Raw genomic sequence first — 22,055 nt, 5'->3', positions numbered from 1 at the left:
TATTTCAGGAATCTCTTTGCTATCATTTGAAAGTGAACACCGACCATAATAAATAACCACTCGGTTTTAACCCTTGTGTGGTGTTCGGGTCTGTGGGACCCGTTTTTAATGTTTACTAAAAGAAAAATTATGCAATTAATTGTTGTTTCAACTTCAGATTCATTGGCCTTGGCTCATTTTCTATAAAGAACATAAAAATAAACAACTTTATAATGACTGTACACTGTACACCCCCCTACACATTTATATTACATATGTGGTGTTCGGGTCCACTGGACCCGGAGGTAATAAGAGAGTGAAAATGTAATATGTTATGTAACTTTACTCTGTTTTTCTCCTATCTGTGACTCCTGTGAGTGCATGAGTGTGTTTGTAAATATGTTTGTACATATGTGATGGATGCATGTCAGAGTTTTGTCCTTCTGCACATGCTGTAACAGCGCAAGGATACAACATGTTATATATCATGCATGAACACTTGTCTGCCCCCACTGTCCCAAACACTTTACCTTTTGTCTAACAGGAACCATTCTACATTTTATCATTATATCCCTTACAAAAAATAACCATGGTTGTATTATAGTAAAAGTGTAGTAATCATGGTAAACTGGTGTACTGATTACTATTTGTAAAACCATGAGTTACCACAAAACCTATGGTGTGTGTGTGTTTGTGTGTGTATGAGTGTGTGAGAGAAGTTTTTCTCCGTGATTAGAAAATAAACACGCTTCAACTGATGCCTTCAGATTCAGATTTTCAGTTTTAATGTCTGTCCCCTTGTCATCACAAACATCAACTGAGCACCGTGAAAAACTAAAGAATAAAATAAAATAGCAATTACATTTGTGATGAAATTATATGGCTTAAACATACTAATACACAAAATACCTTAAATTATACACAAAATTAACCAAAACACAAACAAACATACCGTGTGCTTTCCAATCAGGATTCAGGAGACATTAGAAATCTTCTTAACCAACAATCTTATTAATCTATACACTTCTTTTGATCTTACACTTCTCCGTTCGTGTGATCACCTCTTGCTTTCCCAATGTTCAAATGCAGGTTATCAAAAACACGTGACCTACATACGTACAATGCTACATATTTTCACCAGTAGGTGTCACTATTGGTAATTGTTAAGAAGATAAAATACAAATACTCAAATAAACATTCAATTATTAAACAACATTTGTAACAAACAAACGAATACTTATAAAAGGTAACAAAAATATTAAACAAGAAATACACTTTTTCTGTGTCAGCTACACTGCCACCAAAATTACAAGGATTTATGAAATTTGTACCTTTTAACTGAAACCAATAAAGCCTGTAATTTTCCTATAAGGTGTCAGTTAACTTTCATTCTTCTTTCAACACTTTCAACATAAGAGTTATTTTCATTTTCTTTGAACAACACTACTCTGTATGTTAAGAAAACTGTGTGTATACTCGTAGTTTAGGAATTGTTCTCAACTATTACCACTATTTTTTGAATTGGACGTTCCAAAAAAGTTATTTGTGTCAATCTCTCACCCTTTTTACCTAACTTACTTTGTCCCATTTGGAGTTTAACCTTTCTTACAAGTCCATCATCATCTGCACTTGTCTCAACAACTCTAGCTAACCTCCATTCATTTCTGTGAACATTGTCCTCTTTGACAATCACTACATCTCCAATTTGAACATTTCTTCTAGGTTTGTGCCATTGTTGTCTGAGGCTTAAGTTGGCCAGGTATTCTTTACGCCATCTGCTCCAAAATTGCTCAGACAAGTATTGCACTCTTCTCCACCTTTTCCTAGCGTACAGATCTTCACGAATAAATTTGCCAGGAGGCGGCAGAGGCACTGATGTCTTCATCGTAAGCAGATGATTAGGAGTCAAAGGCTCAAGACTCTTTGGGTCATTTATTGTGTTAGTGGTAAGCGGACGATTATTCACAATTAACATTGCCTCGTAGAAGAATGTCCTTAATGAGGTGTCATCCAGTCTTCCTTTAGCTTGTGCCAGAACAGCATTCATCACACTCCTTACTGTTCTTATCTGGCGTTCCCACACACCTCCCATGTGGCTTGCTTCAGGAACATTCATAAGGAAATCACACTGTTTGCTTGCAAGATAGGTAGAGATCCTCTCTTGGTCTAGATCCTTCAAACCTTTCTCCAGCTCATTCTTTGCCCCCACGAAATTTGTGCCTTGGTCGGATCTGATCTGTCGCACGGCTCCTCTGATTGCTATGAAACATCTTAAAGCATTCAGAAATGCATCAGTAGTGAGATCTTCTAACATTTCTAAATGTACAGCCCTGGAGCTCAAGCACGTAAACAACAGACCATACCTTTTAAATTCCTTCCGACCTTGTTTCGTGTAGAAGGGGCCAAAACAGTCGATACCAGAATACAAGAATGGGGGTGATGGTTCTACTCTGTCAGCTGGAAGGTCAGCCATGCGCTGTTCTTCAACTGGTCTGCGCAGCTTTCTGCATGTAACACAATTTTTGATGTGTTTGGCCACTACATTGCTTGCACCCATTATCCAATATCCACTGGATCTGAGCTCATTTAAGGTTTGACCTCGACCTTGATGTTGAATTTTCTTGTGGCAATGGTCAAGTATCAGCTGTGTGACAATGCCTTCCTTAGGAAGAATTATTGGATGTTTCAACTCAAATGCTGCGTTAGACTTTCTTAACCGTCCTCCAACCCTGAGCAGTTCATTCTGGAGAATAGGATCAAGTTTGTATAACCTGTTATTCTTTGGTAGCTTAGCAGGGTTTTGACTGAGACATTTCAGTTCTTCTTCAAAGGCTTCTTTTTGTGCTGACTTGATAAGCACAAGAGCTGCTTTCTCTCTCTCCTCTACACTAATGAACCCTGATCGGTCTCTTTTCACAAGTCTTTTGATTCTAGCTATAACATTGAGTGCTGTATTCCAATCTGAGAATCTTGTCAGTCTTTCAAGAAAGTTGTCTCTTACACAAGCATCTGTTTTCAGGACCTTTACCTCAGGGTCACCTACAAGCAGCTTTGGGGAAGTTTTATGAGTAACAATTTCTTTTTCCCATAGAAACTTTGGGCCTTTCAACCAACTTGAGTCAATTAGGTCTGCCACCTTGGAACCCCTAGATGTACAGTCTGCTGGATTTTGATTTGTTTCCACATAGAACCACTGCTTTGGATCTGTTGAGTCTCTTATTTTCTGGACACGATTAGCCACAAAAACATGAAAGCGTCTGGCTTCGTTCTTGATATACCCTAATACTATCTGGGAATCCGTCCAGAAAAACTCCTCATTTATCTCCAGATCTAGCTCTTCTCTAAGAAGATGACTTACTGATGCTGAAACTGTGGCTGCAGTCAGCTCAAGGCGTGGTATGCTGAAAACCTTTGTAGGGGCTACTCTGGCCTTTCCCATGACCAGCGCACAATGCACTTGCTCATCAGCAACAGTCCTGATATATGAACACTGTCCATAACCTTCACTGCTGGCATCTGAAAAATGATGCAGTTCAATTTTCTGGATTTTGCCCATATTTTCAGGAATGAAGCATCTTGGTATTTGAATCCTTTGGAGATTTTCCAAGTCATGGAGCCATGTATCCCACTTTGGCTTCAGATCAGAGGGAAGAGGTTCATCCCATCCTACTCCTCGTTTACACATCTCTTGGAGCACTCTTTTTCCAACAAAGACGTAAGGAGCAAGAAAACCTAAAGGGTCGTACACACTTGCAACCACTGATAGAATTCCCCTTCGAGTGGCAGCCTTTTCAGTAAGGTCAACTTTAAATGAGAATGTATCAGTCTCTATGTTCCACTTTACTCCCAGTACACTCTGCATTGGAAGCTCATTGTAGTTCAGATCAACATCCTTTACTACACTGGCACGTTCACTCTCTGGTATTGCATTCAAAACTTCTCTGCTATTGGACACAAACTTGTGTAAGCGTAGTTTTCCTTTGGCCAAAACATATTTTGCTTCGCTAATCAACTTGTGGGCCTTCTCTTTGGAATCAACGCTGACAAGACCATCATCCACATAGAAGTTTTTGCGAATGAAGCTTGCTGCCAGTGGGTAGTCCTTTTCATATTTGCTGGCTAGATATTTCATGCCATAGTTCGCACACCCTGGAGAGGATGCTGCTCCAAAAATGTGAACTCGCATGCGATATTCCTTGGGTTCCATTTCAGTGTTCCCTTCTTCCCACCATAGGAATCTCAGGAAATCACGATCATCTGGACTGACATGAAAGCGATGGAACATCTTCTCCACATCGCAAACAATAGCAATCTGATGCTCACGAAATCTACACAGCACTCCAGTCAGAGCATTTGTTAAGTCTGGCCCTGTGAGTAAGTGGTCATTTAGAGATGTGCCTTCAAATTTGGCTGAGCAGTCAAACACCACTCTTATTTTCTCTGGCTTTCTTGGGTGGTATACCCCGTGGTGTGGGATGTACCATGTACTGTCTTCTTTTCCAGTGGTAGTTGTTTCTTCAGCATCTCCATCTCTAAGGACACCATCCATAAATCTCACATAGTCTTCTCTGTACTTAGAACTTCTCTCCATTTTCCTTTTCAAATATCTCAAACGAACCACAGCAAGCTGCTTATTGTTCGGCAACTGAGGACGCTTTCTGAAAGGTAAGGGCATTTCCACATGTCCTTCTCTGTTGTGTTGAACCCTTTCATCCAACTGTTGAAGAAATTGAATGTCCTCCTGAGATATTGTCCTCTCTTTTGAATCTGTATCCCTGAAGTCAGCTTCTAATGTCCTGATTATAGAGGCAGGTGTTATAGCTGGGAGTTCCTTCACCGATATGCGATGACAGAACCCTGTTACATCTCTAGAGCAACTATTGGGAGCTATGGATCCCACTATACTCCAGCCTAAGTCTGTTTTGACTGCGTAAGGCTCGTTATCATTCCCTGATATCACTTGGGTTGGCTTTAGAGCTCTTGGACAATCATAGCCAATTAGAAGCCCTACAGGACAATCCAATAAATCTGGCATTTTGTCTGCAACACTGAGCAGGTGGGTCCATTTCTGAGCTTTTTTGCAAGTAGGAATGCTATCTCGTTCCAAGGGAATGTAGTCTCGAGTGTAAACTGGTGGCAACTCAATGTACTCTTGCAAACTATAGCCTCTCACTCTTAGTCCATCTACTCTCTGACAATCCTCTATCGTAGCTCGATCAGTCATTGTGGACAGCTTTAATTTCACAGGTTCTGTGTGTACTTGAAGTTTGTCGCAGATGTCCTGATTGATGAATGTATTCTTGCTCTGCGTGTCCAGCAATGCATAGGCTAGAATTTCTGGGCTGTCCTTTATTGCACAAGAGAGCCATACTGGAACTATCATTGAAGTGCGATTATAGTTGTCCATTCCCACACTACATAAGCTAATGGAAGCCCTTTCGTCAGACGAAGCTTCTGGTTTTCCTCCTTGAAAACGTTCTTCATGAAGTGGAGAGGGATGGCTTTGCCTGCAGATGTTGCAAGTTGCTCGCTTTCTACAGTTTTTGGAGATATGGCCGACTCTGAGACAACCAAAGCACATCTTGTTGTTGATGACAAACTTTTTCTTCTCTTCAAGAGGCATTGCCGCAAACTTTTCACATTTGTATATGAAGTGATTTTGCTTACAGCAGACACATTCTAGTTGTCTTTTATCTTGAGTAGCTGAAGGGTTGAGTTTGGTACTGGTTTCTCTTTCCAATGCATTAAAGTTCTTTGCAATGGGTTTAACATTTTGCACCAGAGCACTGGCTTTGAAACGTTTTTGCTCCTTTCCTAACCTTTCATCTGCATGTTTTAAAGCATGTAGAGAGGAAACAGGATTACATGCAATACGTGCCTCTTCTGCCACAAAGTCTGAAAACTCAGCAAAACTTGGGTATGGCTTTTCATCATCGAGTGCTTTACTGACATGCCTATTCCAACGAGTTGTTATAAAGTCAGGAAGTTTCTGAAGCAATTTCTGGTTCTCTTCATAATCGTCCAAAACTCCCAAACCATGTACATGAGGCATTGCATTTTTACAGGAGATAAGGAAATCACTAAAGTCCCTTAATTTCAGTGATTCTTTAGGTCCTATTTTTGGCCAGTTACTCAGCTTTGTCCTAAATGCTCTTTGAACTACAAAAGAATGTCCATAGCGTTTATTCAGGGCATCCCAAGCTTGCGTGTATGCATCTTCATCACTCCTATAAAATGTTCCCTCTAGTACACTAAGAGCATCTCCACTTATGTACTTTTTTAGATAGAACAGCCTATGTGCTGAAGTTGTGCAGTTTGTTTCAATCAAAGCTTTAAAACAAGTGCGCCATTCAATGAACTTGAGTGGGTCACCTGTAAAGGTGAATGGCTCTGGAGCTGGAAGTTTGGTCATTGCCAGGGATTCTGTTAGTGCTTTCACTAATACAACCTCATCTACTTTAGTCTCTAGCTTATTTTCAGAGCACGGTTGAGCTAAAGGTTGAAAGTTTGAAACCTTGGTGCATGAATGGTTATTGTGTTGCAGCGGATGCTGACATGGAGGCAAAGCACATTTTTCTTTTGTATCTCCTATTTCAGCGTTCAATCTTGATTCCTCTTCTGCATACACACTATATTCAGCTTCTATGACTTCAAGATCCCTTTGTTCCTCCAGCATTTTTAACCTCTCTTGTTGGGCTAGCACCTCTTTTCTTTGAGCTGAGATTTCTTTTTCTCGATTTAGTTCAGCACGTTTTGCAGCTAAGCGTGCCGCTGCTTCCGCTCTTTTTACTGACATATGACTTCCCTGCTGACTTTCATTTTCAGCTCTCGACACAGTTGATCCATAAATTGACTTGGCGTCATCTCTTTGCAGTAATTGGAGGAGTGTTTCTTTAACAGCCTCCGCATCAAACTCTTTAGTGTCAACTTCTGTGCAACGTCTTTTCAACAGTGCAGTTACTTCACTAGTCACTGAAGTGCAGCTATCCATTTTCCTTCTTATATCTTGAGATGGGACGTTCATTGCACGAATACTCTCATAGGTTTGTTTTAACTCTGCTTCACGTTTTTCTGCAGTCACTATCATATCACCTAACTCAGTTTTAGAGCATTGTTCTTTCAGTTTAGATCTGATAAACTGAGCTTCAGCTTTAAAGTTTAAGTATGTGAACATAAACTTCCTTTCTCTTTTTGCTAACTCATCACGTCTTAACTCAAGCATTTTTTCTGTTGGACGTCTTTCTCTTTCTGAACGCCTAACTTCGTGCTCAACTTGTGATGATGACCCTTGAAGTTTTGTCTTATTAGCTTGCAAATCTGCATTAATTTCTGCAAGGCGTTCTTCATATTTTTGTCTTTCTGAGACATCAATTTCAGTTTCTAATTTCCCCTCTAATTGCGCTTTTTCATCTTCAAGAGCTTGAATGACTTGGTCTAAGACACTGTCTGATCTATTTACATCCATGTTGGTAACTTGGTTTAAACCACAAAATTATTCAGCTTTAAACCCAAATAGCCAGCTGTACTAACACATTGAAATTGTACAATGTCAATTATTAAACAAGTTACACATTAATCTCAACTCAGAAAGGTAAGGTTTAAATGCAAAAACTTCTTTCAACCATTTGCACACAATTTCAATTAGAATAAATGTTAATGCAACATCAATCAAGAAATAAATTTTTCAAGCTGAAAAGATACAGTCTGACCTCCAAATCCAAAGGTTTCAACTCTTATTGATGACTGAATTGTCAAAAATTTTGCAACGTCGCCGCCTTGTGGCTATCAGTTGTCACTGCAAAATGTCTTCTTGCGCTGCTCTTCTACACAGAAAGGAATTCAGTCACGCGAAAAGCAAGATGGAGTTTCAATCAGACGAAATCGCGCTGCTCCCTTGAATGACGACATTTTCACCTCCACTGACGGCTGCTATTTTCCACCGGGTCAACTGCATCACCACGAGTGCTGGCAACTCTTCATTTTCACGATTAATTCTTGCACTTTTTAGAGGGTGTGAATGCACGTTTTTCACTATAACGGCTCCTGAAGTTTTTCTCCGTGATTAGAAAATAAACACGCTTCAACTGATGCCTTCAGATTCAGATTTTCAGTTTTAATGTCTGTCCCCTTGTCATCACAAACATCAACTGAGCACCGTGAAAAACTAAAGAATAAAATAAAATAGCAATTACATTTGTGATGAAATTATATGGCTTAAACATACTAATACACAAAATACCTTAAATTATACACAAAATTAACCAAAACACAAACAAACATACCGTGTGCTTTCCAATCAGGATTCAGGAGACATTAGAAATCTTCTTAACAAACAATCTTATTAATCTATACACTTCTTTTGATCTTACACTTCTCCGTTCGTGTGATCATCTCGTGCTTTCCCAATGTTCAAATGCAGCTTATCAAAAACACGTGACCTACATACGTACAATGCTACATATTTTCACCAGTAGGTGTCACTATTGGCAATTGTTAAGAAGATAAAATACAAATACTCAAATAAACATTCAATTATTAAACAACATTTGTAACAAACAAACGAATACTTTTAAAAGGTAACAAAAATATTAAACAAGAAATACACTTTTTCTGTGTCAGCTACATTGCCTTTACACAGCAAAAAGTGTCTTACAAAAGTTAAATCAATGTATTTTTTCATGTGAATGAGTGGGTTAAATGTAGCAAATTCTCTACTCTACAAGAGTAGATAACTTTTTTGCTTGTTAACAAATGTTTAGGATGTGTTTCTTGGCCTTATTTCAGCAACTTTTTGTTTTCTTTTTTTTACTAACCACGCATAAACATCATTTACTTAAAAATACAAACATGTACATACATTTATCTTACATATTATTATAGCACAGTTTGTGCTGAATACAGTGTTATGTGATATTAGCCATTAATGTGTTTTAAAGCAACTGAAAAAAGACCAAATGTGAGAGCATGTCAGAACCTCTGACTGTGTCCAAAAAGGGTCCGACCCCAGAGGGTTAAGCACTGATCTTGTGGTGTTGTTTTGGACCTCTTGTCAATTTTCAGATTATTTCCATTGTTTATGCTAAATATTATGGTGATTATAATTGCAGCTATAACCCCTAGGGCCCACAGAACCTTCCAATTTCCATATAGCTTCATCTCTGTGGAAAAAATACCCTTATTCCTATTGGCTAATACTCAAATAACAATCGTAAGTTGAAAAAGGAAAAAGAAAATTAAAATGTAAAATTAATACTGTAGCATTGTATAAGACACTTAGAAATTAAATTCAAAAGGAAACATTGAAATGTAAGATTATATAAGAAACTTAAGAAATTCGAAATTCGAAGGTCAATATGTTATGTAGCTACCCAGGTTATAATTAATAAACAGTAATTGTGATGTTCAGGTCCCTGAACACCACCTTATGGAAGTCCAATTTATCTAACCCACACCCCAGCTGTTGGTAAAATTCTCATATGTTGGTAAATCAGTACAGTTTTGTTTGGTTATTAAATGAAAGATCAGTCTGCCGTCGTCCTCATGGGTAACTGCACATTCACCTGTGTGTTTGTTCTGTCTTACAACCTTTTGTGGTTCTGTTGCTGGGCTGGAAAAAATGTCACCTTTTTTATGCACAATTTTACAGAGTGTTTGTTGACTTTGTTGTTGGTGTTGTGTGAGTGTTACCAACGGTGTTTCACTTCCTGTTTGTTCTCTCTGTATTCCAGCTGATTTACTTTCACTTTCACTTTCAACACTCTCCCTCTCTTGGACCTGAGTCCTCAGGTCCACACCGGTTTCTGTTAGAAACCCAATCATCATTTGTAACAGCTGGGTCGTTCTTACAATTTCGTTGTGTGGTAGCTTGGCAGGAAAAATGTTTAATCAGAGCAGTTAGTTTGTAGAAATAAACATCATTAGTTAGTGGCAGGATTGGATCCTACACCAAGGCGTTCCGTGGGCCTGGAGACTGTCGACCTGTAAGCAATTCAAAGGGTGTAAAACCAGAAATCCTGTTAACAGAAGAGCGAATAGACATTAATGCAATTGGCAATTCGTCAAGCCATGTTATTTTTGTCTGTGCACAGATTTTGTCAAGTCAAGTTTTAATGTCAAAGTCAGGTTCATTATTTCAGCTTTGCTCTAACATTGGGGTGACAAGCAGCCCCGAAACTATATGTCAATTCCAGTGCGTGTTTGTCAATTTTGTCAGATCTAACTTTGTCTTGGGAAACCATGGTTGGGGACATAAGTGGTTTATTAGTCAGTTGACAACAGCCACTTCATTAGGTACCTTCACAGCCTGTAGTATGTGTCAGGCTTCGCTACCATTTATTATAGGCCGGCCTTTCCTGGTTTCAAACCCACCTATCTGCCATATGGCAGTTCCATATATACTGCACCAATCACATATGCAGAGTCACTATAAATAATCACCCTCTCTTCCCCAGTGTAGTGCAAGGCTTTGATAACAGCTTTCATTTCAGCTCTCTGTGCTGACTGTTTACCTTTCAATCTACCACTCAGTCTTGTTACAAAATCACCCTCAACTTTCTCAACCACAGCAAAGCCTGCCTTTAGCGTACCATCTGATGCTCTAAAACAAAGTCATCCGTAAATAGCGTAATTAGTAGCGGGTAGTTGGCAGTGGTGTTGTAAACCAACTTATGTCTGATTTTGTTGGGCCCTTTTTGGGTTTGTTTGTTTTTTTTTTGTTTTTTTTTTTAACTATCATGTGGCATCCCCTCAGTAATCAGGTCAGTCATGTTTACACCCTCATGGACATAATTTCAGGTTTGGTTGGCCAGGATTTTTTGGTAAACTTTATCTAATACACCGTTTTATATATTGGTACATACCTTATTATCTATTGTTTGTTGTTTATAAGGCCCAAAAAAATAATAACAACATAAATCTCTGGTCCTGGGTCAGACATAAGGCTCTATCTCTCCATAGTTTAATTAGCCATTCATTTGTGCCCCGTCCGTTCGGGGGCACATTACAACATTGACAGGTCATTATAATTTCTAGGTCCCTATCTATTATTAACTAGTGTGTTGGAGGAATACAGAAATGCGTGCGAACTAGACTGGTTTGCTACCTTGTAGGGTAGTGGTTTGTTGTTAGTCACTTTTCAATTTTACCAGAAACCCATCACACTCACTGTTTTATTAGTCAGATCATTTGACTGTATGGTGCCTCTTATTACAGTGGAGTATGTAGCTCCAGTATCCACTAGAGCTTTTAGTGGTGTATCGTTTACCACTTTGTCCATGAGGGGCTCAGCCATTCCCCTCATGGTGGGTTCCTGTGTGCCCCGTCATTCCTCTGCACCATCACCATGACCCCATGATGGGTGCACAGGCGCCATTAAATCAGGTGATGATGAGTTGTGTGGCGCTGGTGGTCCCCTGGCAAAACCACCATTTCCACGCCCGCCACCTCCTCTATTGGGACCCCATCCCCTTGCATTTGGTGCGTTAAGTGGATACCTTACACTGGAATATTGGGGCTGTGACCCATTTTGAGGGCATCTTCTGGCCCAATGACCTTCTTGTCCGCACACATAACATGCATTCCTGCCAAAACCTCCCTGTTTTGGTCTACTACTCCTTCTTGGCCCTCCCCTTCTCTGTTGGTTATATCCCTCCCACGGGTTTCCTGTATAGGGTGGGCCTTTATATGGATCTATGGGCTGATTGGGATATTGTCCGGTACACTAGTTGTCATAGCTACTGGTGTTGGTTGGGCCTGCTGGGGCATTTGTTTCTTTTTTGTGTTGGCCTGTTCCAGCTGCAGTTTCAAAAGCTCATTCTTAATCTTATCTACCTCTACAAGTTCTGTTTGTGTGATTTGTTTATGGCCCTGTCTGTGTAATACACAAGATCTCTTTTCCCATGTTGTTATCATTTACATTTCTCTGTAATCTTAATAGAGTTGTGATTATCTCTCCCTGTGTCATAAGTGTTTGTTCTAATCTTTCCATTTTTCTTTTCAGGGCCTTTATTTCATCAAATTCAACATCTAGTTCACCGCTGTTTACTGTTAACACCGGCTGTTGCTTTGAGATCGAAACAGACTTTTCCTCATAAGGAGGAGGTGTGTGCAGTGAGGGGTATAGTGACTTCACTTGAAGAGGAGCCATGGGTGGGGCTGGGGGTACTGGCTCAGTGCTTCCTTGTTCTACTTCCTTTTACTCGCTCACAGCACAACTGTCAACTTCCCCTTTTTTCTTTGTAATCGTCTCGACTTCAGCTGCAACAAAAGCGATTCTCGTCCCCATTCTCAAATCTGTTTCTGAGTCTTTAACAGTTGGTCCCTTTCCAAACTACTTGCCTTTTTTCCATTGCACATACACTGTTAGGCAACCATACTCATCACATTTTTTTGAAATTTAGCCATTTTCACACAATTTACAAGCATTCAAAATTTCAAAAAAAGCACAAAACGTCACTCTTATCTAGCAAAAGGATATATACACCAGTAGTTTTCAGGAGTTTCACCCGCACTACAAACACAATACAACTTTCACAGAAATGTCACAAAAAATAACAACAATATATCAACAATGTAATTCACATTAAGATGTCACTTCTTCTTTCCATTATTCGTGGACTTTTCATCCACGGGCTGCTTTATACCCCCTACGGCTACAACCGAGTCGGTATTTTATAATACCTAATGTATTAAAGGAATCCTCAACCTTTTTAATTAATTCTGTTAACTTACACCGCCATTAACAGTATTCATGGACCTTTCATCCAAGAGCCTTTCACTCCTTTCGGCTACAACCGAGTTGGTATTTTATAATACCTAATGTATTAAAGGAATCCTCAACCTTTTTAATTAATTCTGTTAACTTACACCGCCATTAACAGTATTCATGGACCTTTCATCCAAGAGCCTTTCACTCCTTTCGGCTTCAACCGAGTTGGTATTTTATAATACCTAATGTATTAAAGGAATCCTCAACCTTTTTAATTAATAGCAAAATTCAATGATTTCAAAAAGTTTTTCACTCTGATCAGTTTATAAGAATGTAAATTTGTAATTCAGTTCGGATCTCCTTATCAACACAAGTAATTTGGTATATCCAAATAGCAGAATTCGATAAAACAGGTTTCTGCTTACCTTATTTTAGTAGAGTGCTCTTTTTGTGTTGAAATGGAATCCTCCCTTACTTAGGTCTCTGCAACGAAACCCTCCTTCCTCTCACTCTCTCCTTTCCCTCCAACGAACGTCAGGGGTCACCAATTGTTGGACTTTAAGGCGTCCATTGCATGTTCATAATTAGAGGAAAGACATGGTATTAAAAAATAAGCTATTTTATGATCAGATATGAAAAAGTTTTACAGCGCGCTGGGTTGTTTCAACGGCCACATTTGGCAAGCAACCAACCCCCAGCATTTGGGGAAACAATTATTTATAAAGTATGTGACGTCGATCTTCTTCTTAGAATCTCCACCCACAAAGGCTGCTTTTCCTCCTTGATCTGACTCCATCACCACACCCAGTTTCAGCCTGTGGGGGTATATACCACACAAACATACAGAACACCTTGTGCCCTAGAGCATTTCATCCTTATATGGCAATGTCTTATTACAGGGCAATCTTCTACATTATTCATGGGCACAAAGGCATAATCATTTATATATTTTAATACATTAATATTTATGACAACATTTAATTTTATAAATCCAAACACTTCTATATGTAATAATCTGGAAATGAATGATTATTAGTGAATTAATATCGAAAGCATGTATTTCTTTTGTCTGTGTGTTTTCTCCTTCAAGCCTTGTTCTTATTTTGGCTATCACCAGCAGCTGCAAGGTCGGTCCTACGCTCAACCGAAACCACGACCTTGCAGTTTTTACACACACACAGACAGCCCTCATATTTTCAGCACAGGAATCAATTTTGTAAAGGCACACATAAGCTGAATTATAATAATATGATTAGTAGAATACATTTAAACAACATCAAATTCCACAGTACATAGTTGTGACTACAGAATTGCTTAAATAAATGTGTTTAATGTAACAAACATGAAATTAAGGCTTTGTGTCCATCTCAGAATCACACATCACAAAACATTGAAAAGAAGTTGTAAGTAAGGGAGATATTGTGCCATACATTCTTTTGTTTTTCTATTGCACTCGAAAGAACATGGTTTGTTATAAATGTATATGCACTTGTTATAAAATAATGAAAGAGACAAAGACAAAACCAGTTCAATTTAATTTGCTTTATTTTTCTGCCAACCTCTCCAAGAGGGAAAAAAAGCGCTCGGACCTCTCTCTGGCCTCGGCTTCCCTCCTCTCATCTGCCTCCCTTTGGTATTTCATATCCTCCTTTAGAAGCTGAAGGACTGGATCCTCTCGCTCCCTTCTCCTCTTTTCTTCTCTGTGACCTGCTCTGTCTTTGCTCCTGTTTCTCACTGTCTCGTCCTCCTCATCTTCGTCTCTTCCTTGTTCTACCTGTTGAGCAGTGCTTGGCCCTGGTTGTTCCTCTTGGATCGAGGCAATAAGGCAAGGGGGTGTGACTGCTGCAGACTTCCCTAGTGCCTCGTCCATGAGGGCAAACCAGGGCCAATTTCCTGCCGTCACCTTGCCATCCTCTGTCCCTTGACCTGTGCCAGGACACTTGCATTCCTAAATAGTGAAGATGAAAAAGTTGAGATGATGTACATATACTTACTGGAAGCAAGTCTGTTATGTTTACAATAAAGACTGACTTGGAAATTCACAAGTGACATTTAAATGTGTTATTTCCATAGTTGGGTCCCACCTTGTACTTGATTTTTAAATTGTCCCATTTTTTTGCCTGTGCGTGGGGAGAACATTATACAACTATCAGTTCTGTACATTGCAAACTTTGCTTCTCACCGATATCCGTTCGCCGCGGTGTCTCTCCCCCGGTGAACAGCAGCTTGTTCTCCACACGGAGACGTATGAACGTATATGTCCAATTTATAATAACACAGTTTTCTGTAGGAATTCTGTATGCAACTCTATTTTTTCCTATAGCTTTAGAAACAGTATGGTCACTGCTCAAAAACATGATGGGAAATCAGCATTGTACTCCAAAGAACATATTACAACTTTTAAAAATAAAATTATTTGCTTAAATTGATTATTTATGACAGCACATTTCTTCATGGGAATTCTCTATGCAACTCTTTTTTTTCAATAACTTTAAAAACAATGGGTTCACTGGTCAAAAGCATGATGGGAAGTCAGCATTGTACTTCAAGAACATGCCTGTACAACTCTCAAATGTACAATTATTTGCTTAGAATTGATTATTTATCACAGCACATTTTATCTATGGGAATTCTCTATACAACTATTTATTTAATAGCTTTGGAAACAAGGGGTTTACTGTACTCCAAAGAACACATTACAAGTTTAAAATGACCAATTATTTGCCTAATATGTCCAATTTATTCTTCAATGCAAAATCATTTGGCTCGAAAGCTCTTAAGAACAAGAACCTGCTACTCTAAAACAAGATGGAAAATATGTATTGGACCCTCAAGAATATTTTACAAGGGTTAAATATAAAGTTTTGGCCCTTATATGTCAAATTAAGAATAACCTGCTACTCTAAAACAAGATGGAAATGTGTATTGAACCCTCAAGAACATTTTACAAGGGTGAAATGCAAAGTTTTGGCTTAATATGTCCAATTTAGAATAACACAGTGCTCTGTAAATATTATTTGTTTAATATTTCCAATTTATAAAAGAATGCTTCTTTATGAGATTATTCAATGAAAAACATTTTAAATAAATAAGGTACCTCCAGATCCTATACAAGTTCGAAAACTTTATTGGACCATCAAAAATATATTGTATTATATTGTCTCAGATGTTTAATTTCTAATACAAATCAAAGGACTTAAACACAGTCTTAATGCAGGCCAAGACAATGTGAAGATTTACACACCCAGAAAAAAACATTCTATGTACCATTTTATTAGAGATGTGTACCTTTAAGGTACCAGTTGTGAACAAAAATATTAACCCCCTTGGTAAATATGAGAAAGCTGTGAAAATAAACCCACAATGTTTCTCATTTTGAGTTTGAATAAATATATGATAAAAAATATGATGTTAAACAGTTGTGGGAAAAAGTGTGGGGGGAATTACACTAAGAAATAAATGGTTTTCTCTAATACACACTGGATACAATTACCCCCCCCCCCAGAAATTTTTATCAGTAAAATATTTCTGAAGTATATTCCCATTGATATAAACATTTTCTTAGCACATGTGACTAGAAACATGATGTTGCCCAAATGGTCATATCTACCAGTTACACAGGAGAATAAATATGATGTAACAAATTCATTTATCACAATGGGTAAAACAAAAGACTGTCAGCAAAAGATTGTTGAGCTACACAAAATAGAAAGTGACTTTAAGGAAATTCAATTCAATTCAATTCAATTTTATTTATATAGCGCTTTTCACAATACTTAATTGTTTCAAAGCAGCTTTACATTAATAGAAGCAGTAAAAGCACAGAAACACGACAGATAGCACAACATAATACACAATAGCATAAGCAGTCAAATTTGCTGCGGCTATGACTCGACATTATGAGCGAGCGTATTACTAATGTAACGTCTAGAAGAAGAAGCTAAGTTAAGCCCAAGCAGGCTACCTCCCCGGGTTAAAAAAAACCCCTAGGAGAAAAAAAACAAAAACCCTGGGTTGTTTAGCCGAGGAAATAAAAAACTAAAAAGTCCTAGGAGGGAAAAACCCTTGGGAGATATACATGTATATACACACATATAAACGGATAAGGAGATTAAGCGGAGATTAAGCGGGTTCTGCCGGTGATCGTTGGTCAGGCATCAGCTGGGCATCACATTGAGGGACGACCAGTAGATCAGAGGTGTGCCAACTTTCACATCTACCGGAACTGGGTCTGTTTGTGCCATTGTCCTCAGGGTCGAGGACGAGACAGGGAGAGAAAAACAAAATCATATTAGCATAGGGGCCGTTCACATGTAATGCAAGTGTCACACAGTGATGTGGTTTAATCAGCTTAGTTTCAGACAGACTAACTATTGCGGCATAATTATATTATCCACAGTTGAGGATTTTGCACATTGGGGGCCCACTGCGACGATATATATGGTAACTAAGGGTCACCTTCCGATCTTTAAGAGAAAATGAAACCTGTCGACCCGTTTGACTAAGGCCTGTAACCCCACTGTCGTCGTTAATGCAGGTTCAGTGGCAAACGGGTCTATATTGCATACTATTTACAAGATCACGAGAAAACGCCAACATCGCAACCTGACCATACGTGTCAACATGTTTGACTAAGGCTGGAGGCCCCACTGTCGTCGTTAATGCAGGTTCAGTGGCAAACGGGTCTGTATGGCATACTATTCGCAATACAAAGAAAGCGCCAAAATCACAACCCAATCATACATGCCAACCCGTTTGACTAAGGCTGGAGGCCCCACTGTCGTCGTTAATGCAGGTTCAGTGGCAAACGGGTTTGTATGGCATACTATTCACAAGACACACGAAAATAGCAAAATCACAACCCAACCATACGTGCCAACCCATTTGGAGGGGGGTCTGCATATTTTTGTTTCTTAATCATGGTTTCTTGTTCCATGTCTTTCAACAGCCTTTTGGCCTGTTTTAAATTTTTACGCAGACATTCCCCTTCTTTTTTGAACAATACTAACACCTCTTGCTCCTTTTCACATTTTTCTTCTCTTTTTTTGTTTTTCTTACTCATATTTTTGGTTTTGTAATTTTTAACCAATGTTTCCATTTCCTCACACAATGCCACATCAAAAGTCCCCTCTTTTGGCCATCTTGTTACCATACTTTTTGTACGTTTTTGCCATTTTTTAGAGAGATGCTTTATGAGATCTTTACTCAATGGGTATTTTACTCCCAAGAGTTCAACAGGACTGCCTGCCATGTCTTTATTTTGTAATACACCAGCCCTCCAATTTTCTTGTACTCAGAACACTTTATAATGTTCTTATCTTTTAAGTATATATCGCCAAAAATCCCCACAGTTTCTCAAAATGTTTGTTTTTCACATCCAAAACATATCAAACCACAATATCACCCACCTTTTATATTTCCTAAACTTTTTATGTCTGGTACAGAAAATAAGTTTTGACCAAACCTTAAATTTCAATAGTATACATCAATATTTTAGCTCAATAATGTATAAACCAAATTGTTACCCAAAAATGGTTCAGTAATAACTCAGCATTCATATCAATCCCTTTATTTATTTGGGCTCCCTTTATTTTTAGGACTCATTTCTTGCATACTCTAACCCTTTATTTGTAGGGTGTATAATTCAGCCAGACTGTTATCCCTTTATTTATAGGGCTTATCTATCATTCTTTATCCCTTATAGGGCTTATCAAACATTCACCTTACACCCAGTAAGACAGCACTTACGGCCCCCCTGCTCAGCCACAATGACAGACCAAGGGAAATGCATGCACCACCCCCACTAGATGCAAAGTTTATAGCACACTCACACACTGCAGCGGCATACATACACACTCAAACACAAATTATTAAACAAAAAAACAATCGTCAATTCACTTCCCCGACATGACGATTTAAACCTTTGCGTGTCCTCTTTACATTAACCAAATAAACAATCGTTAATTCACGTCCCCGACATAACGATTTAAGCCTTTACACGTTCTCTTAACTTCACATTAAACCAAATAAACAATCGTTAATTCACTTCCCCGACATAGCGATTTAAACCTTTACACGTTCTTTTAACTTAAACCTCTACGTCATTCACTTCACTTTTCTTTTACTTAAAATCTGTTTCAATTCACTGTGATCATCAAAGCCAACTCATCAGTAAGTTAATACAGATTCATGCATGCATGCCTTAGTTAGATTGTACCCTTGAAATCAAAACCCCATTTCACAAATGTGGTTCTTAAATTTAGAAGAGCTTAAATGTCTCACCACTTTGAGCAAATTTTGGCCAACAACACAAACCTAATTAATAAGCAAAAAGTGCTTACTCGCCATACAACGGCCTCACTTCTCACGGGTATGGATAGAGCAAATCGGCAGGCCACTCGGACGGTGTCTTCTCGGTCCATTCGTACCTTTGCTGTCTGAATCCGACGACAATCAGCGACAATCCGTCTCCATTCTTGTTGTTCAGCCAGTGGGACCGTCTTCACGGGCCTTGCCCGAAACAGTTCCTCCCAGCACTCGGCGATAACATTCATCCCCAGCAGGGCTCGGTGAATCCCTAAACAGTGGTCCTGGACAATAACAATCCCCTTCTGGGGTACAACAATTCCACGGATCTCTACATCAGTCACTACATACCCTATGTAAGTGATGTCCAGCCCATTCGCTCCCTTTAAGGTCAGCCATGAGGGGTCAGTTCCTTTCATGGTTTGTTGGCCAAATACTTCTTGTGACAGGCTTTCAGAAAACAAGGTGACCTGGGATCCAGTGTCCACCAAGCAGGGCACTTTGGCGCCAAATAATTTCACTTCCACCACAGGACTCCGTCCAATCAGTCCGTCCTAGCCCCAGTTGCCGGCTAGAGTGTCCAGGCTCCCCACAACGATTACAGATGGGTCGCTCTTGTTCATCCCATTCGAAACGAGGGTGGGCCGCTGTCTGAATAAGCTCGTTTTTGGGGGCGTGTCTCACCTCCTGACTGGGGGCCCCAAGGCGCAGTTCTTCCAACAGCGTTTTGGACAGTTCCTTCATTTGCTCACGAACATCCTTCATGAGCTCCATCCGCAACGTCTGTTTACAGTCCACTTCCTCGGGAGGAACAGTTGCACCACTACTTACGGCCGCACACACAGGGGGATCTTTGACCTTGGCCTGGTCTAACTACAAAGCGACCGCCGCCTTTTTCAGATCCTCAAATGTCAGCTCTGGGTATCTTCAGAACTGTGTCCGTAAACTCTGTCGTACTGGGCCTACCCGCAATCCTAGCAGGAATTGATCTCTCAAGAGGGTCTCCACGTCCTCCAGGTCATGATCTGGGCATTTCTGTAGTCTGCTGAACTGTTCTCGAAGTCGTAGTGCATAGGCTCGTATGGGTTGCCGGGGCCCTTGTTTACAGCTAAAAAACTGGGCTCTAAGGATGGCTACGGGGGTGGTGTCTCCGTAATGTTCAGACAGGAAGTTGAATATGGACTGTGCCGTGGCCCGCACAGCTTCTGGGGCGGCCTGGACTTCTCGCCGCGCCTTCCCCTCTAAGGAGTTCAACACAAACTGCAGCTGTTGGGCCGCATTCAATCCTTGGATTCCTGCCAGGTATTCAATCTGAGCTCTCCATTCGGAAAATCTCACCTCTGAGTCGGTTCCGCCGTATTTCTGGATCCAGGGGTTTCCCATGAAAAGGCATGACTCGGGGTGGGGCCTCTGGCAACTCGTTGTCGGCCATTGGGGGACCTTGGTCGCTTCACTCGAGGTGGAAGCATACACAGCAGGCACAGCAGATTGTTTCACAAACGACAGTCGAATGCTTCCCTTTAATGCAATGATTTCCCCCACAACATCCACACAATACCTTGACTTGCGTTAGAACTTCGCCTTCTTCTGCAGAACACAGGGACCAGAGTTATAAGCGGGCATGCATGGAATAGATGGTCACCCAATACAGCACACGCTCCCTCCAACAGGAGCTTCCTCGGCCTAGAGGGTAAGCACAGACGACAGGGACACGGCACAACACTGCAAACTTCAGGTGTACACACGTCAAAGACAGATTCACCCACTGCACTACACACACTTCAGTGATTTTAGGGTCGGCACTCCCCACTCGGTTGGAACTCGTCCTGGAGGAGGTCAGGGTTGCGGGCACGGCGAATGGCCCAAACTTAGACGTCGTAGCCACAGCAAAACAACATCCGTCCACTTCACTTGATTTCTGCTCACCCACTCGTCTCTTCATCCACGATGGGGCCGCTTAACACGCTGTTGGACACTCAAGCAAACACTAGTATTCCATCTCCATGTATAAACAATGATATGAAGGCAGGTCAACGTACTCACAGTTTTCTTGATACCGATCTTCTCTCACTCTCTCTCTTCCTAGCTACTCACATGTGCCCAGAAATGCTGCCGTTGTTCCGCCCTGGTTTCGGTTCTCCCACAGTCCCTCAATGTGCATGGCCTTTGCACAACAGACAAACTGGTAAGTATAACAGTCCACACTAGCTAGCTATTATCTGATTTCAGAATTCCGCATATCTTTCTTGAGGTATCTCAGAGAAATGGTGAGCCACAAAGACTGCTGCAGCAAGCATCATGACTTGCAGGCTCCATGGATGGAGAAGGATGAGAATGCAGTTAGATCAATAGTAGAGCTACTTGAGAAGAACTGGATAGACCCTTTCAGTGGAGAGCCACAAGACTTGGTATCCCTCTCAACAGGCAGCTTAGCTCCAGATTAAGTTATCAGAGACCTGACAACAGCATTTGAAAAAGGTGACAATGAATATCAGCTTTTCAAATCAGAGAGACTAAGTGCATCACCTATCAATCAATTCCACTATAGACTTCCTAAGCAAAATCTTAAAGCAACACTATGTAGTTTCCATGTAAAAATGACTTACAGCTCCCCCATGTGGTTGAAAAGCGCAACAGTGCCTGGTATCAGACACTCTTCTGCAGGCAGGGGGAGGGGCGGGGCTGTGTTTTCTACCCTCCACCGCCACTTTCAGAGTGTGCTTGTTGCAGCTAGGAGGCTGCTCAGGTTGCAGCAACAGTACAATTTGTCCAGTTAAAAGTTGTTCTATCACTGAAATAATTTAAGAGACATTATTTAAAGGTAAAAAACTACATAGTGTTGCTTTAAGACATTCTCAAGCTTGAGCAAAAAGGAAGTATCAAAAGTTGGAACACAGGAAGTTGTTCTCAAAGCGGATAGGAACTTATTTGCTCATATGGTTATTTTTGCACAAAGCAGAAGACTTGACATGTGAGAGGTCTTGTCACACCCATTGGGGCCAATTCCATGGTCTCTGGCTTCTTCTGATGGTCTCCTAAAAAAACCAACAAAGCTGCATTAGCG

General features: G+C 40.1%; 2 protein-coding genes and 1 long non-coding RNA gene across 3 annotated transcripts in view; 1 reads left to right on the top strand and 2 right to left on the bottom strand.

The window, feature by feature from the left end:
* Nucleotides 1–700: 700 nt before the first annotated feature.
* On the bottom strand, nt 701–8,602 carry LOC129445617 (uncharacterized). The gene is made up of 3 exons (XM_073863569.1): nt 8,262–8,602; nt 932–8,143; nt 701–813 (listed from the first exon to the last, which is right to left on the bottom strand). Exon 2 carries the CDS (start codon nt 7,442–7,444, stop codon nt 1,463–1,465), a length of 5,982 nt encoding a protein of 1,993 aa, XP_073719670.1. The 5' UTR covers nt 7,445–8,143; nt 8,262–8,602; the 3' UTR covers nt 701–813; nt 932–1,462.
* A 2,961-nt stretch (nt 8,603–11,563) lies between these two features.
* LOC141361906 (uncharacterized) overlaps nt 11,564–22,055 on the top strand; it is a 593,959-nt gene continuing 583,467 nt past the window's right edge. The window contains exon 1 of the long non-coding RNA XR_012367973.1: nt 11,564–12,078. This is a non-coding gene — a long non-coding RNA (uncharacterized lncRNA). The remainder of the gene's footprint in view (nt 12,079–22,055) is intronic.
* On the bottom strand, nt 14,153–19,410 carry LOC141354476 (uncharacterized). The gene is made up of 3 exons (XM_073860037.1): nt 19,031–19,410; nt 14,868–14,910; nt 14,153–14,633 (listed from the first exon to the last, which is right to left on the bottom strand). Exons 1-3 carry the CDS (start codon nt 19,408–19,410, stop codon nt 14,229–14,231), a joined length of 828 nt encoding a protein of 275 aa, XP_073716138.1. The 3' UTR covers nt 14,153–14,228.

This window comes from Misgurnus anguillicaudatus, chromosome 3 (assembly GCF_027580225.2).
Source record: "Misgurnus anguillicaudatus chromosome 3, ASM2758022v2, whole genome shotgun sequence".
In the NCBI taxonomy this organism is placed as follows: domain Eukaryota; kingdom Metazoa; phylum Chordata; class Actinopteri; order Cypriniformes; family Cobitidae; genus Misgurnus; species Misgurnus anguillicaudatus.
Note: the sequence above shows the minus strand (reverse complement) of the source record. Positions and strands in the feature narration are given on the sequence as shown.